At 63.4% G+C, this 20798-nt stretch overlaps 2 protein-coding genes across 2 annotated transcripts in view; one reads left to right on the top strand and one right to left on the bottom strand.

Annotated features, from left to right (window-relative positions):
• LOC144279334 (alpha-1B-glycoprotein-like) overlaps positions 1 to 20798 on the bottom strand; it is a 937253-nt gene that overhangs the window by 248995 nt on the left and 667460 nt on the right. Inside the window, exon 7 of the mRNA XM_077840806.1 lies at positions 4451 to 4461. Within this exon, the coding sequence (XP_077696932.1) occupies positions 4451 to 4461 (11 nt within the window). The remainder of the gene's footprint in view (positions 1 to 4450; positions 4462 to 20798) is intronic.
• GRIN2D (glutamate ionotropic receptor NMDA type subunit 2D) lies at positions 6109 to 20384 on the top strand. The gene is given in 13 exon segments (XM_077840414.1): positions 6109 to 6516; positions 8071 to 8663; positions 9264 to 9378; positions 10069 to 10280; positions 10582 to 10750; positions 11215 to 11368; positions 12307 to 12432; positions 12583 to 12812; positions 13562 to 13722; positions 14342 to 14529; positions 14669 to 14901; positions 18887 to 20137; positions 20139 to 20384. Coding segments are annotated over 13 exon segments (4086 nt in total).

Raw genomic sequence — 20798 nt, 5'->3', positions numbered from 1 at the left:
TACCGCTGGGAACACACTGGTGAGCCAGGCTGGTTTCCAGCCACACATTTGTCAGTGTTCAGTGAGGCCTGGGGGCCTTGGCCTGAGCTGGCACCTCCTCTGCCAGCGTCACACTTTCTTCCTTTGCACCAATGGGCAGCACCCCATGACCCATCCCAGCAAATCCCCAGTCCCAGCCTCTGAGCTCACCCCCTTTCTGGAGCCCCCAGACTCCTGGAGCCTATGACCTCCCCCTGCTCAAAGTTACCCCCCTTCTTCTCAGACACCCACCCAGACCCCTGGGTCCTATCCTCAGAGAACACCCCTGGCCGGGGGCACCTGGATTTCTGGGTCCCTATCAATGCCGAGGTCTCCTCAGCTTCCCCTTCTGAAACGCCAGGACTCCTGGGTCCTCCAACCCCCTGTCCATCCCTACCCCAATGTCTGGGAGACACAGGCAGGGCTAGTGTGGGGGGAGGCACCCCCCCTTCCAAGGAGATCCCAGAAACAGGCATTCATGCACAGTCAGAGCAGACACATATCCTGGCACAAGCCAATCCCTGAGACAGGCACAGATGCACAGTCAGAGCCAGCCCTTGTCCACCAACCCCCAGCAAGGAAATTCCCAGAGACAGGCGCAGTCACAGCCGAAGCCCACACATCCCTCAAAAAGAGACACCAGGGACTTGTGCATATGCAGTCAGACTCTATATACCCCTCTCACAAGCCGAGTCCAGAAACAGACAGACATACACACACAGTCAGACGCAGTGCCCAGAGACTGGCAGTCTCACACAGTCAACTGGCAGTCACACAATATACAGCCAAACACAGAAGCCAGAGACAGATGGTAACGCACACACAGTCAGATGCAAAGCCCAGAAAGAGACAGGCAGTCTCTCTCTCTCTCTCTCCCTCTCTCTCACACACACACACACTCAACAGGTAGTCACACATGCACAGTTGGATCCGAGCCCATTGATATTTGAACTATGGGCCCTGAATAGGGCTTTGCAGTTTCTGTCCCGGGGCAGGATATCGAACCCCGCAGCCGGCTGTATTACGTCCAAGTTTGGCTGTCACCTGGAGAGAACACAACAGCCATTCCCTTCCTCATGGGGTGACCTTCCCACAAGGGTCCTGCTGTCGCATGGGAGTAGTGTGAATTTCACATGGCAAAGTTCAGGAGATTTTGGCATGTTCAAACCAGTTGACATCAGTTGGAGGAGCCACCAGTAGCTAGGGGCAGAATCTGTGTGCAAATGACAATGCATCTGCACGCACGGCCAGTACAGCATGTAGTCGACATCCCACCCAATGTACGCTGCATGTCACAACTCCGCCAGTAGTGTTACACTCGTGTGCAGAGAGAGTGTCTTGAGAAATGTAATTACATATGCTCTGAAGGACACACAAATGTACAGACTGTACCTCCACACTCTCATGAATATGCTGTTCCTATACACTGTCATAAAAACACCTTCACGCTGGAGCTTCATACCCTCCTAAATACCCTCTCAGACTGTGCCTACACACTTTTGCACTGCAGCTACACTCCTTTATGCTATCCCTACACACCTTTCCACACTGCCCTGACAACCATCTCTAGCTACACTCAATACTCTACTGATACACAGCCTATAAGTGTGTTTTCAGGCTATACCTACACACTTTCATAATGTAGCTACACAACTTTGCACTCTCAAGTGGAAGCTACATAGTTTCACACTGGACTGACACCTACATCCCTTCATACTGTACTTACACCCCAAACTAAATATATTTTCAGACTGTATCTGTAAACCCACAGATTGTGCCTTTGCACCCGCAACAGTGCACAGTCACACTGTACCTACATTTTTACACTGTTGTTATACATCCATACAAGTACACTCGCAGGCTCCAGCAACGCACATGCAGTACAGTTACCATCTTCACATTGTGCCTACACAACATCATACAGCCACTTTCTCACTGTACTTACACATCTTCAGATTTTCAGGCTATTACCTACACATCCCTATAATACACAGTCACACTGTATCTACACCTGTGTAGACTAGAACTACTCCCCCCCCCAAGTACCCTTTCATGCTGTACCTACAGCAACTTCAGACCAGAGGCGTGAGGCAGTCACACTGATCCTACAGCCCATACATAGCACTGTATCTGTTCACCATCAAACACCACCACTGCAGTCACCTCAGCAACAGGCAGCTTCCATCCATCTCTTCACCTGTCCCTTGTCCATTGCTCCACCTGTCTCTCTGTCCCTCCACCGGTCCTGTTGTCCATCCCTCCACCTGTCTCTGTCCATCCTTCCTCCTGTCTCTCTTCTAGTGCCTCCAGCTGTCCCCTTCTCTGGCCCTCTGTCTGCATCTCGTCCTGTCTCTCAGTCCATCCCTCCACCTGTCTCTGTTCATGCTTCTCTCTGTCCCCTTGTCTGTCCCTCTGCCTTTCCCCTTGTCCATCCCTCTGCCTGTCTCTGTCCATCTTTCCCCCTGTCTCTCTTCTAGTGCCTCCAGCTGTCCCCTTCTCTGGCCCTCTGTCTGCACCTCATCCTGTATCTCAGTCCATCCCTCCACCTGTCTCTGTTCATGCTTCTCTCTGTCCCCTTGTCTGTCCCTCTGCCTGTCCCCTTGTCCGTCCCTCTGCCTGTCTCTGTCCATCCTTCCGCCTGTCCCTCTTTTAGTGCCTCCACCTGTCCCCTTCTCTGGTCCATCCCTCCACCTGTCTCTCCCATCTCGCCAAGGCCTCTGTCTGCGTGTTTTCCTCTCCCCACCCCACCGCCCCTCTGCAGCTCTCTGGCACAATCCCCCCACCCCACCCCCTGCTCTAGTTCCCAGAATAACCCTCTAATAGGTATTTATGAGAAAATTTCCCCTGCCCTGGTTGAAGCAGAGAGCCCGGCTATTAGCTGTTCCACCATGGTCGAGCTGAACCAGCTGCAGCGAGCAAGACCAGCCCCTTGATCGAGATACAGAAAAGGGGGAGTGGGGGGAGAGAGAGAGAGAGAGAGCAACCAGAAAAAGTCTCTTTGCTCTCTTACTGCACAAAAGACACAGCCTCTGTCCTCGACACCCCTGGCCCAGCACCGGGACGCGGCCCTTCTGGGGGGGGGGCACGGGGGCTGGTATCCGGACACCTCTGGCGCGGCACTGGGACGTGGGCCCTCTGGGGTGGGGCATGGGGGCTGGGTATCCGGGGACCCCTCGTCAGATGCTGAGACGTGGCCCTCCTGGGGTGGCCCCGGGGGCTGGGTATCCGGGACCGCTCGCCTGGCCCTGGGATGTGGCCCCTCTGGGAAGGGCTGCAGTAGGGGCTGTGGGTGGGTGGCCGCATGTCCCATCACCCCAGGGCTGTGTAGGTTTCCATGTTTCCCTCCTGCTGAGACATGAAGCGAGACAGGGAAGAATGAAAGCGAGAGAGGCCAGCGCGGCCCCAGGGGGGAGAGGAAATCAATACAGTTCCAGCAGGCGCAGGAGAGGGGCGGGGGGCAAGGGGGGATGCGAGGGGTGGAGAGCGGAGGGAAGTGGGGGTGAGAGAGCACAGACGGCAGATGAATTATGAGGGCTCATGGAGCGGGACTGGCTGGCTGGCTTGATTGGCCGGACTCCTGGGTTCTCTCCCCAGCTTGGGGAGGGGAGTGGGGCCTAGTGGTTAGAGCTGGGGGGCTGGGAACCAGGACTCCTGGGTTCTCTCCCCGGCGAGGGGAGGGTAGTGGGGGCTAGTGGCTAGAGTGGGAGAGGCTGGGAGCCAGGTTCTCTCCCCGGCTCTGGGAGGGGAGCGTGCTGGCGTGTCTGTATCTTAGGGTGTGTGTGTGTTTTTCTGTCAGAGCCCTTTGGGATGTGTATATCTGGTGGGATTCAGGTGTAGATTTCTCATGGGGGGGGGCGTGCTTGGTGTGTATCTTCCAGCACTTTGGGGAGATGCATGTGTACTTGTGTGTGAGCCATGTGTCTGATCGGGAGGGCAGGGAAGGGAAGGGGCAGGATACCACAGTAGATGGGCCCATGGCTCTGCACAGTGGTGTCACTGGGGGGGTTAAGCTTGGGATCTATGGAATCTGTTTTCCTTTACGAGCTGTAATTTCCGGAGCTGGCAATCAGTGAAAGTGTTTCTATTCCCAGGCGGATAATCAGGGCCGGCAGTTTACTCTGCTAATCAGCACCTTATGTTAGCGCCTTCCCGCCCCCCAGAGCCAGCTGTGGGACAGCAGGAACATGCTGCTAACCAGACAGCATGGGGGGAATGGGAGATGGGGCCTCTCCCCTCCAGGGGGTGCTGGCTCCCATCTGGCCCCAAGGTGGGTGATTGGCTGGCTCCGGAGGGAGGGGGTGAGAATGGAACCTGGAGCTTTTCCGGGAGGGGTGGGGGACACAGTGTGCATGCTGGGGATGAACATGAAATATTCAGGAGCTGACATAATTTCCCCTCAATTCTGCTGCTGACAAGAATGATCCCCGGATACCTGGGTTCTGCCTTCCTCCTCCACCTGTCCTCACTCCCACGAGGAATCAGAGAGCCACAGAACTGGACCTTACACAGAGGGAGCAACTCAGATCACTAGACCCCCGTTCCCTCCCAGACCCAGGGATAGAACCCAGGAATCCTGGATCCCAGCCCCCCACTTCTAATCACTGGTCCCCTCTCCCCTCCCAGACCTGGGGATAGAACCCAGGAGTTCTGGATCCCAGTCCCACCAGCAATCACTAGACCCCTCTCCCCTCCCAAACCCAGGAATAGAAACCAGGAATCCTGGATTCCAGCCACCCCACTAATCACTTGTCCCCATGTCCCTCCCAGAATCAGGGATAGAACCCAGGAGTCCTGGCTCCCGTCCCAGTGTCTCCCCTGAGGTGGATGCTTCTTGGGGTGGGGGTGGGATGTCGGGTTCCCAGCCTGAGCGAGGTGGACGCCATGGGTGTATGTGGAGGGGTGGAATTGTGGCAGGGGCAGCAGGTGGGCCTTTGGGAAATGGGGCCAAGTGGGGGGGAGGGGCTGTCTCTGTCTTTTTCCCTGTGGCCCCCCTCAGGCCAATGGGTGGGGCTGGGCTGGCCCTTGCCAGGCTGGGAGCCCGTCCATCAGTGCAGGCCCTGGCTCAGCCGGCAAGGCAGAGAGCAGCCTGCTCCCACTGGGCTCAGGGGTGAGCCACGGGCCCATCTACCCCAGTATCCCGGCCCCTCTGTGTAAGGATCAGATCCAGCCTGGGCTCCAGTGGCTCAGATCCAGGGATCAGATCCAGGGGCCCATCCAGCCTGGGCTCCAGTGTGTGCTTTGAACCCTGTCACTTAGTGCGTGTGCACACGCTGTGTGTGTTCACAGTGGGCATGGGCACACGTGTGTGTGTGTGCATGTGAGCATGTTCGTGGGAGAGCCAGAGTGTGCTAAGCATGTGTGTGGCAGCGGGCACTTCGCATGCCCTTACCCAGACCGGGTGCATCTCTTGGGGGGTGACCAGTGCATGGTGGCATAGTGCTGCTGGGAATGCCTGTAACTGGTGGGGACAGGGACGGGGCAGATTCCTTGGGGGGCACTGGGGGGTGAATCCTGGTGTTGGTGCCCAGGGCTGTGGATCCTGCCGGGCAGGTAGCAAACTCCTGTTGGGGCCGGGGGGGCGGTGTCTGGGCCTGAGGCTCTGACTGGTGCAGATGGGCATCAAGCAGGAACCGGCTATTCTCCGGCCCCTTCTGCCGGCTCCCATCTGGCCCCAGGGCAGGGACTGGCTGGCTCAGAGGGGCAGGGAATGGGACATAGGGTCTTTCCACTCTAGGGGGTGCCGGCTCCCATCTTCACCCAGGGCAGGGACTGGCTGGCTCTGGGGAGCCGGGAATGGGGCACAGGGCCTTTCCCCTTGAGGCAGCGCCCCAGGGTGGGGGATGCTGTATAGAGTCACATGAGCCTAACTCTCTCTTTCCTTCCTTGTTTTCCCCTCCTCTATCTCGATCCTTCCCTCCCAACCCATCCCCTTTTATGCACCCTCTTACTTCCCTTCTCCCTCTCCCCTTCCCTCTGATTCCCCCCTCCCCCACCCATTATCCTGTCCCCTGCGGACCCCTCCCCTCTTCCATTGCTCCCTCCCCTGGAATCACCCCCTCCGATGCAGGGGAAGTGCTGAGGCCCTGCGAGATGAGCCTGTCCCCTGGCCCCCCCGCTGCTAGGATGCTCTTTGTGCTGGCTCTGGCCTGCGCCAGTCCCTTCCTGGATCTGCGCCCAGACGGGCCGCGCTCGCTCAACGTGGCCATCATCTTCAGTGGCTCGTCCTACACGCCTGAGAGTGCCCGCTTCGCCCCCACTGCCTTCCGCAACTTCTCCATGGAGGTGAACCCCGTCTCGGTGCTGCTCAATGACACCAACCCCCGCAGCCTCATCGTACGCCTGTGTGACGTTCTCTCCTCCCTGCGCATCCACGGCGTGGTCTTCGAGGACGACACACGCACTGAGGCCGTGGCCCAGATCCTGGACTTCATCTCAGCCCAGACCTCAGTGCCCATCATTGGCATCAACGGGGGCTCGGCCATCGTCCTCACACCCAAGGTGAGTGGGTCACTGGGTTCCAAGCCTGCCCCTATTTGCGACACATTTATCCCTGTAATTCCAACCCATATGCCCAACTCAACCTCAACCCAACCATGCTCAACTCACCCCACAAAACCACTCAACCCAACCGGAATCCCGCTCAACTCAACCCCAACCCCAGCCCAACCTGATAGTCAACCCCTACCTAACCCATCCCAAACCAACCACACTCAACCCAACCCCAACGCAATCAATCCCAACCCAACCACACTCAACTCAACCCCATCCCACTCAACTGAACCCGAACACAACCCCAACCCAGCCTGACCACACTCAACCCCAACCTAACCACACTCAACCCAACCCCAACTCAACCACAGTCAACTCAACCCGCCCACACTCAACCTCAACCCAATCATACTTAACCCAACCCCAGCGCAACCAATCCCAACCCGACCACACTCAACCCAACCCCAGCACAACCAATCCCAACCCGACCAAACTCAACCCATCCCCATCCCACTCAACTGAACCCAACCCATCCCAACCACACTCAACTCAACTCAACCCAACACTCAACCCAACCACACTCAACCCCAACCCAACCCAACCCAACCCATCCCATCCCAACCCAACCACACTGAACTCAACCTGACCACACTCAACCCTAAACCAACCCAAACCAACCACACTCAACCCAACCAAACCCCATTCCAACCCAACCACATTCAACCCATTCCAACCCCAACCCAACCAGACTACACTGAACTCCAGCCCGACCTCACCACACCCAACCCATCCCAACCCCACCTCAAACCAACCTCAATCCTACTCAGTTCATTCACAGTCAACCCAACTGCAACTCAGCTCGACTCATCATCTCGACCCAAACCTCAATGCCCAACACTGGTATCAACAGGGGCTCAGCCATCAAGGGGAGGGGGTTGCAAGGCCCCACACCAACGCCTATTTGCCTGCACACTCAACCCTACACACCTCACCCATATCTCCAACTCAACCCAACTCCAACCTAACCCTAACTCAACCGAGTGCATGCAACAAAATCCACCCTAACCCAACCCAACATACCCAACGCAACATAACACAGCCCATCCCGACATAATGGAAAACAGCATACACATCCATTCCTGACCCAACCCAACACAAGCTGCCCAGCCCAATGCAACCCAAACCAATCAACATAACCCAGCCCAATCCTATACACTCAGTCTAACTCAGTGCAGCCTATTATCTCAGCCCACACCTCCATGCCCCTGTGCCCACCATTGGAAGTGTATGTGTCAGGTTTGGATTGAGAGGCATCAGCAGACCTGTGGAGGGGTAGGTGGAAGCCCAAGTGTGGAATTGCACAGAGGCTGTTGTTCAGATTTGAGATGTATAAACAGAGCTGCAGGAGGAGGGGCAGCCCAGGGCCAGGCTAGCAGTAGGCTGCGGGTCAGGACTGAGGGGCATTGGCAGAGCTGGGAAGGGGAAGCCCACGGCTGGGATGGTAGGAGCTGCAGTTCAGGATTGAGGAGCACCCCCTGACCTCCCCATTTTCTCCCTGTCCAGGAGAAAGGCTCCACCTTTCTGCAGCTAGGCTCATCGACAGAGCAGCAGCTGCAGGTGATGTTCGAGGTGCTGGAGGAGTACGACTGGACGGCCTTCGCTGTCATCACCACACTCTTCCCCGGATATGAGGATTTTGTGGATTACATCGAGGTGCTGACCGACAGCAGCTTCATCGGCTGGGAACACCGGGGCGTCCTGACTCTCAACCTGACTGATGACCCTGACGGCTCCCGGGTCAAGCGCCAGCTGCGGGAGATCCCTGCCCAGATCCGCCTGCTCTATTGCTCCCGTGAGGAGGCAGAGAGCATCTTCCAGGCAGCACGGGATGCCGGCCTCACTGGACCTGGCTATATCTGGTTCATGGTGGGCACCAACCTGGGTGGCACTGACTACATGCCTGAGCACCTGCCTGTTGGCCTCTTCACAGTGTTGTCGGCCGGCTGGCGGGACGACCTGCACCACCGCGTCCAGAACGGGGTGGCCATCATTGCCAAGGGCGCTGAGGCACTCTCCAGGGACTACGGCTTCATTCCCGAGTTCAACAATGACTGCCGGTCACCCAACCTCAGCCAGATCCATGAGAACCTCCACCGGTGAGTTGAGGGAGGCGGGGGGCAGAGTGGGGGATGGAGAGCTGTGAGAATGTGGTGCCCATCAACGCAATCCCAACTCAACCCAACCCCAGCCCCAAGCCAACAGAACCAACTCAGAGGGATGGGTGGGCAGATCTACAGGAATCTGGTGCCCATCAGTGTAATCCCAACCCAACTAACCCAGTCCCACCCCTACAACCCAACTCAACACCAATCCATCTCAGTCAAACCCAACTCAATATAACCAACCCAACAGGGGAGGTGAGCAAATCCACAACCTGTACAGATGAGTGTGGTTGGGGCAGATCTGCCTATCAGCAGAATCCAGCCCAACGCCAATCCAATTCGCCCCAACCCAGTCCAACCACACTCAACCCAAACCAACATAACCAACCTAACGGGGGAGGGGACAGATCCATGACAACCTGCAATGCCCTAGAAACTGGAGTAGAAGAGGAAATGGGACATGGGGCCTTTCCCTTCTAGGGGGCACTGGCTCCAGGGCAGGGGACTGCCTGGCTGAGTGGAGCAACAAGACAGAGGGGCACCAGCAGAGCTGGGGGGTGCTGGGTCCCCCCCTAACTCTCTCCCCACCGCCAGGTATTTCATGAACATCACATGGGGGCAAAAGGATTTCTCGTTCAACGAGGACGGCTACCTCATCAACCCATCACTGGTCGTCATCTCCCTGAACAAGGAGCGCACTTGGGAGGTGGTGAGTACCTGACCCTGCCCACCTGTCTGCCCAGCCCCCTGCCGAAGGCTTGCCCCACCCCCTGCTGGAGCCCTGCCCTATCCCTCTGCCCCACCCCTTACCAGAGCTCCACCCTATATCTATGTAATGCCCCCAGCTCTCTGCCCCTCCCACTAACAATGTCTCCCAACCTCCATCTTTCTGCCCAGTGGTTTGGAGGTGGGTTTGGGGTCAAGCCTGGTCTGGGGTGGGGGCTGAGTCTGATCCGCAGGTTTCGGGGGAGTCAGGGTGAGTTTGGAGGGGCAGGTTCAGGGAGATTGGGGTGAGTTTTAGGGGAAGATTTTGGGGTGAATTTGGGGGGCAGGTTTGGGGGGTGTTGGTGAGTTTGGAGGGGCAATTTCAGGGAGATTGGGGTGAGTTTTAGGGGAAGATTTTGGGGTGAGTTTGGGGGGCATGTTTGGGGGTGTTGGTGAATTTGGAGGGGCTGTTTCATGGAGATTGGGGTGATTTTGGGGGAAGGTTTGGGGAGCGTAGGGGTGATTTGGCTGGCAGGGTTGGGGAATTTAAGGAGTGAGTTTAGGGGGGAAGGTTTTGGGGGGCAAAGGTGACTCTGGGGTGTATCCAGTGGTGCTGGGTGAATTTGGTGGGACCGGGGCTCAGGCCCCAGGCAGGCACCCCGCAGTGAAGCCCTCCCACCCCATCCCCACGCAGGTGGGGAGCTGGGAGCACCAGATCCTACGCATGAAGTACCCGGTCTGGTCGCGCTACGGCAAGTTCCTGCAGCCGGTGGATGACGACCAGCACCTGACGGTGGCCACGCTGGAGGAGCGGCCCTTCGTCATCGTCGAGAACATCGACCCGGCCACCGGCACCTGCATCCGGGACTCGGTGCCCTGCCGCAACCAGCTGAACCGCACCGACAGGTACCCACACTGCGAACTTCCCCAAGGCAGTGCCCCTGGCGGGCAGCTCCGCCCTGCGCTGTGAGCTTCCCCGTGGCAGTGCCCCTGGTGGGGAGCTCCGCCCAGTGCTGCGAGCTTCCCCATGGCACTGCCACCAGCACTGCGAGCTTCCCTGTGGCCGTGCCTCTGGCGAGGAGTTCCACCCAGTGCTGTGAGCTTCCCCATGGCAGTGCCCCCGGCGCTGTGAGCTTCCCCGCAGCAGTGCCTGCTCACAGAGCTGTGTTCTCTGTCCATCCCCATTTCTGTTTTGCTCCCCCCGCAGCCACCCCACGGACCCGCTGCTCTTCGAGAAGAAATGCTGCAAAGGGTTCTGCATCGACATTCTCAAGCGCCTGGCTAAGACCGTGGGCTTCACCTACGACCTCTACCTGGTCACCAATGGCAAGCACGGCAAAAAGATTGACGGGGTCTGGAACGGCATGATCGGAGAGGTGAGACACCTCTGCCTCCAGCCACTGCAGCACTACACTCACCTCCCTGAGCCAGGGAGAGAACCCAGGAGTCCTGGCTCCCAGCCCCACTTCTTCTAACCACCAGATCCCACTCCCCTCCCCGAGCTGGGGGAGAACCCAGGAGTCCTGGCTCCCAGCCTCCATAGGTGGGTGCCACTTTTCCCCTTCTTGGGGATCCCCAATTTCTCTGCCTCCCTCCAGAAATCCCTGGGCAGGTTGGGGGTTTCTTTCAAAGACCCCCCCGCCCAGATCTCACCTGGTTAATTGCCCCCCTTCAAATCCTTCCCAGAAATACCCTGCTCACTTTGGGGTCCCACCGTAGCCCCCCTGAACTGCACAGCTGGGTTACTGGGTAAGACTGCCCAGCATTGCATGGGGAAGGGAGAAAGTCCTTCTGAAGGCTCTGCCCCCTCGCTGACTCCTCCCCCTCGGTCTTCCCCCAGGTGTTTTACCTGCGTGCAGACATGGCCATCGGCTCCCTGACTATCAATGAGGAACGCTCCGAGATCATCGACTTCTCCGTGCCCTTCGTTGAGACGGGCATCAGCGTCATGGTCTCACGGAGCAACGGGACCGTCTCGCCCTCCGCCTTCCTGGGTCAGCGCCCGCTGCCACCAGGGGGCGTTGTGGGGAGCTCCTGGGGACTCTGGCCCCAGCCTCTGCCAGCAAGGCGGCTGCGGGGAATAGAACCCAGGAGTCCTAGCTCCCAGCCCCCACCTTGCTCTAACCACTAGAGCCCCTCCCCACCCAGAGCTGGGGAGAGAACCCAGGAAGGTCATTGGGAAGTTTAGACTTGAAATTAGACGAAGGTTTCTAACCATCAGAGGAGTGAAGTTTTGGAATAGCCTTCCAAGGGAAGCAGTGAGGGCAAAAGATCTATCTGGCTTTAAGCTTAAACTCAATAAGTTTATGGAGCAGACGGTATGATGGGATAACATGATTTTGGTAATTAATTGATCTTTAAATATTCATGGTAAATAGACCTAATGGTCTGTGATGGGATATTAGATGGGGTGGGATCTGAGTACCCAGGAAAGAATTTTCTGTAGTATCTGGCTGGTGAATTTTGCCCATATGCTCAGGGTTTAGCTGATCGCCATATTTGGGGTCGGAAAGGAATTTTCCTCCAGGGCAGATTGGAAGAGGCCCTGGGGGTTTTTTCGCCTTCCTCTGCAGCATGGGGCACAGGTCACTTGCTGGCAGATTCTCTGCTCCTTGAAGTCTTTAAACCATGATTTGAGGACTTCAATAGCTCAGACATAGGTGAAAGATTTTTCGCAGGAGTGGGTGGGTGAGATTCTGTGGCCTGCGTTGTGTAGGAAGTCGGACTAGATGATCATAATGGTCCCTTCTGACCTTAGTATCTATGAATAGCAGCACCCAGCCCCCTTTTCCTAACCACTAGGCCCCCCAGGAGAGAACCTAGGAGTCCTGGCTCCCAGCCCTCTCTGCTCTAACTTCTCACCACCAATCCCCTCCCAGAGCTGTGCATAGAATCCAGGCATCCAAGCACTGACTGTCCCTTCCCCCCGCAGAGCCCTACAGCCCAGCTGTCTGGGTGATGATGTTCGTCATGTGTCTGACCGTGGTGGCCGTCACCGTCTTCATCTTCGAGTACTTCAGCCCCGTGGGTTATAACCGCAGCCTGGCAGCTGGGAAACGTGAGTCCCACCCTCACCCATGCCGCTCCGCCTGGGGACAGCAGGGGGCTGCGGATCAGGAGTGAGGAGCGCTAGCAAGGCTGCCTGGGGTGGGGCGGGGTGGGGCGCGGAGATGCTGTGCGGGCTGACCCTTCCCATGGTGCTTTGCAGGCACAGGGGGCTCCAAGTTCACCATTGGCAAGTCCATCTGGCTGCTCTGGGCTCTAGTCTTCAACAACTCGGTGCCGGTGGAGAACCCCAAGGGCACCACCAGCAAGATCATGGTACTGATCTGGGCTTTCTTCGCCGTCATCTTCCTCGCCAGCTACACGGCCAACCTGGCCGCCTTCATGATCCAGGAGGAGTACGTGGACACGGTGTCGGGGCTGAGCGACCGCAAGGTGAGGCTCTCCCTTTCTGCTGCCCCCCCGATCTCTGTTCCCACAGGCCACCCCTCCCCTGCCGCTGGGAGCCGGGTGCAATCAATCCCTGGACACTTCCAGATCCAGCCTGCGTCGATCCAGGGATCTTGCTGGGTTCAATACAGGCCTCGGGCATGACAGATCCCATCTAGACAGATCCACTTGATCCCTGGATCTCAATAGAGCCAATCCAGACAGATCCAAACAACCCACCGGTCTCGCTAGACCACAGGACCAGTGGGTCCATGGATCTCAACAGAGCTGATCTAGACTGATCCAGTTGATCAGTGGATCACAGTAGAGCCAGTCTCATGAGATCCAGTCACTTCATAGATCTCCATAGATCCGATCTAGTTTGTCAGACAGTAGATCCTGCTAGATCCAGTCTAGCTTGATCATCTCATTGATCCATGGATCACAATAGAGCAGTGTCACTAGATCCAGCTGATCTATGGGTCGCGGTAGATCCAGTATGACCGGTTCCAGCTGATCCGTGGATCATGGTAGATCCTGTCCGGCTCGGCCCAGGGATCCGTGGGTCGCGGTAGATCCCGTACGGCTCAGCCCGGCTGATCTGTGGGTCACGGTAGATCCTGTATGGCTCAGCCCGGCTGATTGCCATAGACACAGTCTAGACAGACCCCTCACTCCTGGGAGGGGGCGGGACAGGGACACGCGATGGGGGGTAACTGACCCCTGCGGGGGGTAACTAATCGCTGCCCCCCCAGTTCCAGAAGCCGCAGGACCAGTACCCGCCGCTCAAGTTTGGCACCGTGCCCAACGGCAGCACGGAGAAGAACATCCGCAGCAACTACCCCGACATGCACACGTACATGGTGAAGTACAACCAGCGTAGTGTGGAGGACGCCCTGCAGCACCTCAAGTCGGGGTGAGGGGCAGGGCCAGGAGGACGGGCGAGGGCAGGAGGGGCGGGGCCGGAGGGAGGTGGGGCAGGGCCAGGACAAGGGGGCAGGGCCAGAGGCAGATGGGGCAGTGCCAGGAGGAGGGGGCAGGGCCGGAGGGAGATGGGAAGGGGGCAGGGCTGGAGGGAGGTGGGGCAGGGCCAGGAGGAGGGGGCAGGGCCGGAGGGAGATGGGAAGGGGGCGGGGCCGGAGGGAGGTGGGGCAGGGCCAGGAGAGGTTGGGGCCAGGGCCAGCGGGAGATGGGGTGGGGCCAGGAGGAGGGGGTCAGGCTGGAGGACGAAGGGAAGGGGGTGGAGCTGGAGGGAGGTTCGGTAGGGTTGGGGCTGGAGGGAGATGGGAAAGGGGTAGGGCCAGGAGGGGTTGGGGCCGGAGGGAGATGGGAAGCGGGTGGGGCTGGAGGGAGATGGGGCAGGGCTAGTAGAAGGGGGCCGGGCCGGAGGGAGATGGGGAAGAGGGCAGGGCCACGGGCAGAAGAGGTGAAGGGCTCGGGGGGGGAAGTGGGGCAGGGCTGGGGGGGCAGACGGGGTTAGAACGGTGTTACCCTGCCCCACACCTCTAACCCCTGCCCCCCCCGCTGTCCCCCAGGAAGCTGGACGCCTTCATCTATGACGCGGCCGTGCTGAACTACATGGCGCGGAAGGACGAGGGCTGCAAGCTGGTGACCATCGGCAGCGGGAAGGTCTTCGCCACCACCGGCTACGGCATCGCCCTGCAGAAGGGCTCCCGCTGGAAGCGCCCCATCGACCTGGCGCTGCTGCAGTTCCTGGGCGACGGTACGCGCCGCCCGGACGCCTGGGGTCTCCGCCCGCGCTGGGAGGGGAGTGGGGGCTAGTGGTTAGAGTGTGTGTGTGGGGGGGAGGGGGGCCTGGGTGCCCAGACGCCCGGGTCCCATGCCTGCCTGCTGCCTTGCAGACGAGATCGAGATGCTGGAGCGGCTCTGGCTCTCGGGGATCTGCCACAACGACAAGATTGAGGTGATGAGCAGCAAGCTGGACATCGACAACATGGCGGGCGTCTTCTACATGCTGCTGGTGGCCATGGGGCTGAGCCTGCTGGTCTTCGCCTGGGAGCACCTCATCTACTGGAAGCTGCGTCACTGCATGCGGCACACCGGGCGCCTGGACTTCCTGCTGGCCTTCAGCCGGGTGAGGGGCGGCGCTGCCGGTCTGCCCGCGGGCGCCCCTCCCCCCCCGCGTCCCGCCCGCCCCGCCCTCCGCGCGCCCCGCCGGCGCCCTTCCCTCTGCGTCCCTCTGCTGCCCGCCGGCACCCCCTCCCTCCGCCTCCATCCCGCCCGCCAGCGCCCGTCCACCCACCAGCGCCCCTTCCCCCCCGCGTCCCGCCCGCCTCCCGCCTCCGCGTCCGTCCTGCCCCGCCGGCGCCCTTCCCTCTGCGTCCCTCTGCTGCCCGCCGGCGCCCCCCTCCTCCGCCTCCATCCCGCCCGCCGGCACCCCTCCCCCCCCCGCGTCCCGCCTGCCCCGCCCTCCGCGTCCGTCCCGCCCCGCCGGCGCCCTTCCCTCCGCCTCCATCCCGCCCGCCAGCGCCCGTCCCACCCCACCAGCGCCCCTTCCCCCCCGCGTCCCGCCCGCTCCCGCCCTCCGCGTCCGTCCCGCCCCGCGGCGCCCTTCCCTCTGCGTCCCTCTGCTGCCCGCCGCACCCTCCCTCCGCTTCCATCCCGCCCGCCAGCGCCCGTCCCACCCACCAGTGCCCCTTCCCCCCCGCGTCCCGCCCGCCCCGCCCTCCGCGTCCGTCCCGCCCCGCCGGCGGCCCTTCCCTCTGCGTCCCTCTGCTGCCGCCGGCGCCCCTCCCTCCGCCTCCATCCCGCCCGCCAGCGCCCGTCCCACCCACCAGTGCCCCTTCCCCCCCGCGTCCTGCCCGCCCCGCCCTCCGCGTCCGTCCTGCCCCGCCGGCGCCCTTCCCTCTGCGTCCCTCTGCTGCCCGCCGGCGCCCCTCCCTCCGCCTCCATCCCGCCCCGCCGGCACCCCTCCCCCCCCGCGTCCGCCCTGCCCCGCCCTCCGCGTCCGTCCCGCCCCGCCGGCGCCCTTCCCTCCGCCTCCATCCCGCCCGCCAGCGCCCGTCCCACCCACAGCGCCCCTTCCCCCCCGCGTCCCGCCCGCCCCGCCCTCCGCGTCCGTCCCGCCCCGCCGGCGCCCTTCCCTCTGCGTCCCTCTGCTGCCCGCCGGCGCCCCTCCTCCGCCTCCATCCCGCCGCCCAGCGCCCGTCCCACCCACCAGTGCCCCTTCACCCCCGCGTCCTGCCCGCACCCGCCCTCCGCGTCCGTCCCGCCCCGCCGGCGCCCTTCCTCCGCCTCCATCCCGCCCGCCAGCGCCTGTCCCACCCACCAGCGCCCCTTCCCCCCCGCGTCCTGCCCGCCCCGCCCTCCGCGTCCGTCCCACCCTGCCGGCGCCCTTCCCTCTGCGTCCCTCTGCTGCCGCCGGCACCCCTCCCTCCACCTCCATCCCGCCTGCCAGCGCCCGTCCCACCCACCAGCGCCCCTCCCCCCCTCGTCCCGCCCGCCCCGCCCTCCGCGTCCGTCCCGCCCGCCGGCGCCCTTCCTCCGCCTCCATCCCGCCCGCCACGCCGCGTCCCACCCACCAGCGCCCCTCCCCCACCGCATCCCGCCCGCCCCGCCCTCCGCGTCCGTCCCGCCCTCCGCGTCCGTCCCGCCCCGCCGGCGCCCTTCCTCTGCGTCCCTCGGCTGCCCGCCGGCACCCCTCCCTCCACCTCCATCCCGCCGCCGGCGCTCCCTCCGCCTCCATCCCGCCCGCCGGCGCCCTCCCTCCGCCTCCATCCCCGCCCGCGGGCGCCCCTCCCCCCCCGCGTCCCGCCCGCCCCACCCTCCGCGTCAGTCCCGCCCCGCCGGCGCCCTTCCCTCTGCGTCCCTCTGCTGCCCGCCGGCACCCCTCCCTCCGCCTCCATCCCGCCTGCCGGCGCCCCTCCCTCCGCCTCCATCCCGCCCGCCGGCGCCCCTCCCTCCGCCTCCATCCCGCCGCCGGCGCCCCTCCAGGCCACCAGCGCCCCCCCCGCGTCCCGCCCGCCCCTGCCCTCCGCGTCCGTCCCGCCCGCCGGCGCCCTTCCCTCCGCCTCCATCCCGCCCGCCAGCACCCCTCCCTCCGCCTCCATCCCGCCCGCCAGCACCCCTCCCTCCGCCTCCATCCCGCCCGCCGGCGCCCCTCCCTCCCCTCCATCCCGCCCGCCGGCGCCCCTCCCTCCGCCTCCATCCCGCCCGCCGGCGCCCCTCCAGGCCACCAGCGCCCCCCCCGCGTCCCGCCCGCCCTGCCCTCCGCGTCCGTCCCGCCCCGCCGGCGCCCTTCCCTCTGCCTCCATCCCGCCCGCTGGCGCCCCTCCCTCTGCCTCCATCCCGCCCGCCAGCACCCGTCCCACCCACCAGCGCCCCTCCCTCTATGTCCTGCCCGCCCCCTCCCTCTGCCTCCATCCCGCCCACTGGCACCCCTCCCTCTGCCTCCATCCCGCCCGCCAGCACCCGTCCCACCCACCAGCGCCCCTCCCTCTGTGTCCCGCCTGCCCCTCCCTCCACGTCCATCCCGCCCACCGGCACCCCTCCCTCTGCCTCCATCCTGCCCGCCAGCGCCCCTCCCGCCCACCAGCGCCCCTCCCTCTGCATCCCGCCGTCCACGTCCATCCTGCCCCCTGCCCCTCCCTCCACGTCCATCCCGCCCACCGGCACCCCTCCTCTGCCTCCATCCTGCCCACCAGTGCCCCTCCTGCCCGCCAGTGCCCCTCCCTCTACATCCTGCCCGGCCATGGAGCCCCTCCCTCTGCGTCCCTCTGCTGCCCGCCGGCACCCCTCCCTCTGCCTCTGTCTCGCCCGCCTGCGCCCCTCCCTCTGCATCCCGCCCGGCCGCCGGCGCCCTTCCCTCTGCGTCCCTCTGCTGCCCGCCGGTGCCCCTCCCTCTGCCTCTGTCCTGCCCATCGGCGCCCCTCCCTCTGCCTCCATCCCGGCCGCCGGCGCCCTTCCCTCTGCGTCCCTCTGCTGCCCGCCGGTGCCCCTCCCTCTGCCTCTGTCCTGCCCATCGGCGCCCCTCCCTCTGCCTCCATCCCGCCCGCCTGCGCCCCTCCCTCTGCCTCCGTCCCGCCCCGCCTGCGCCCCTCCCTCTGCATCCCGCCTGGCCGCGCGCGTCCTTCCCTCTGCTCCCTCTGCTGCCCGCCGGCGCCCCTCCCTCTGCCTCTGTCCTGCCCATCGGCGCCCCTCCCTCTGCCTCCATCCCGCGCCCCAGCACCCCTCCCTCTGCATCTCGCCCAGCTGCCGGCGCCCCTCCCTCTGCGTCCTCTGCTGCCCGCCGGCGCCCTCTCCCTCTGCCTCTGTCCCGCCCGCCAGCGCTCCTCCCTCTGCATCTCACCCACCAGTGCCCCTCCCTCTGTGTCCAACTGCTGGTGCCCCTCCCTCTGTGTCCATCCCTCCCACTGGTGCCCTCCCTCTGTCCCCCTGCATACCTGCATCCACCCACCTGCAGGCACACCTCTGTCCCCGTGTCTACTGCCCAACCCCCATCATCTGCCTGCCCCCCATCTTCCACCTGTCCTACATCTGCCCCCATCCTCTGCTTGCCCCCCCCCATTCATCCCCCATCTGCTGCTGGTCCTCCATCCATCCCCGCCCCCATCGTTCCCCCACACCCACACTGCTCCATCTCGCCTCCCTCCCTCCAGCCACCCATCCTGGAGTCCTGCAACAATGGTCCCCCCTTGCTGCAGCAGTGCCCCTGTAATAATGGTCCCCCCCTTGCTGCAGCAGTGTCACGGTAATAATGGTCCCCCCCCTTGCTGCAGCATTGTCATTGTAATAATGGTCCCCGCTTGCTGCGGCGGTGTCCCTGTAATAATGGTCCCCGCTTGCTGCAGCGGTGTCCCTGTAATAATGGTCCCCGCTTGCTGCAGCGGTGTCCCTGTAATAATGGTCCCCTTTAGCATACACTGCAGTGGTGTCACTGTGATAATGGTTCCCCTGATAGTGCGTGCTGCCTGGGTGTTGCAGCAACAGCACTCCCATAGCCCAGAGGAGGTGCGTTAGTGGTTCCCCCATGACACACTGGTTATAGCGCTCCCTCCGGGCGGAGCAGGTGCATTATTGGTCCCACCCCCTGCCTCACGTCTTCTCTCCCCCACCTCCAGGGCATGTACAGCTGCTGCACCAGCGAGGACCCCAAGCTGCAGGACCATCAGCAGCTGCCCATCCTGAACCACAGCTACCCCCCGCAGCGCGGGGGGGCCACGGCCTTGCCCAGCCCCCCTGCCCCGCCCCTGCCCTGCAGCAGCTTCCTGCCCCGGGACCGGCGCATCGTGGAGCGCTGGCGCCATGCCCGCAGCCCCAACTGCTACAAGGACCTGTACCCCCCGCCCGCCCCCTCGGAGCCCCCCAAGGCACCCCCGCAGCGCCATGGCCTCCAGAACGCCTTCGCTGAGGGCTTCCATCGCTTCTACGGCCCCATCGAGCCCGAGGGGCTGTCGGACCACCTGGGGGCCAGCGGCGGGGCCCAGGCCAAGAAGCTGGGGCCATGCCAGCTCTCCCCGCCCCTCCGGAGCCTGGAGAACCCCCCGTCCTACTTCGCCATCGTGCGGGAGAAGGAGGGTCCCGACCCAGGCGCCTCGGCCTGGCAGAGGAAGTCGCTGCGGGGACTGTACGAAAGTTTCCAGGCGGGCAAGGCCGGGAGCCGGACACCAGAGGCCAAGAAACACGGTGGCGGGGGGCTGGGCGGTGGCTACGCCGCCAAGGGCCCCTGCGAGGCGGAGTGCGGCCGGCCGGCCCAGGAGCCGGGGCGTTACGGCTACACCCGGCTCTCCTACGAAGACGAGCGCAGCCCGCCCCTGGGGGCAGCGCCCTGCGGGCGGGACCGGCGCTATCGGCGCCCCGAGGAGCCGCGGGACAGCGAGAGCCAGCCCTTGCTGCGGCCCACCTGCCCGGCCGGCAGGTCCCACGTCTGCCGCAGCCGCTCCCGCCTGCCGCCCGCCGGCTTCCCCAGCCAGAGCCGCTACGTGGAGCTCTCGGACTCCGACTCGGAGCCATGCGAGCGGGACGGGCCGTGCCCAGAGGCCTCCCCGCCGGCCGGGGCGCCCCCGGCTGATGGGCACAGCTGCTGGTACGCGGGCCCCGATTTCTTCTGCACCTACCCCTCCCGGGAGCCCCCACTCTTCGCCCCTCACAAGCCTGTGCGCTACTGGTCGGCCGACAAGTTGGCCCCCTGCCGCTCGTGCCACCGGCTTTGCCAGCACTGCGCCAGCCTGGAGCTGCTGCCCCCCCCGACCCCGCCCTGCCGCAAGGAGGCCCGGGGCTACTTCAGCCGCTCCGAGGAGCGGCTGGAGCGCTGGCTGGACTGGGAACACCGCCTCTGCGGCCCCTACGGCTGCCTGGCACCCCGGCACCACCCCCGGCCCCTGCCGGTGCTGCCATCACCACCATTCCTGCGAGCTGGGCCCGGCCGGCTCCCTCCTGCACCCCACCTCCCGCAGCCTGGAGGACCTGAGCTCCTGCCACCTGGTGCGCTGTGGCCTGGCCCCCCACCGCCTCGGCTTCTCCCCGCCCGAGTGCCTCCCGCCCCGCCTCAGCCGCAGCGGGGAGCTCTTTGCCCGCCGCGGCTCCGCCCACTTCTCCAGCCTCGAGTCGGAGGTATGACCCAGCCACGACCGCGGGGGGCAGGGGACGTGGGACGTGGGCGCTGCGGCGGACCTGGGGGGGGGACTGGGCCATGGTGGCTGATACCACGGCTGTGGGGACAGGGCCACAGCGGCTCATGCCACGGTGGCCACCGCAGACCCAGGGGGACGGTTTAGCTCCCGCCGGTGCCAAGGACCTACGGCGAGGCGGGGGGGTGGGTCACAGGCCACGGTCGTGACGCTGCCACGGGGGGCGGTGCCACGCCTGGGCCCACCGACACACGGAGAGGCGGAGCCTGCCACGGACCCTGGAGAGAGATGGGAGCCGGCCACGGGAACCGGGACGAGGGTGGCCCCCGGTACCACTGATCCAGGCTGAGATGGACCCAGCTGTCATGCCGCGGATCTGGACCCTGTAGAAGCGGGGGGTGGG

This window comes from Eretmochelys imbricata, chromosome 23 (genome assembly GCF_965152235.1).
Source record: "Eretmochelys imbricata isolate rEreImb1 chromosome 23, rEreImb1.hap1, whole genome shotgun sequence".
Taxonomy (NCBI): domain Eukaryota; kingdom Metazoa; phylum Chordata; order Testudines; family Cheloniidae; genus Eretmochelys; species Eretmochelys imbricata.
This window is presented reverse-complemented; position numbering and strand designations above follow the sequence as displayed.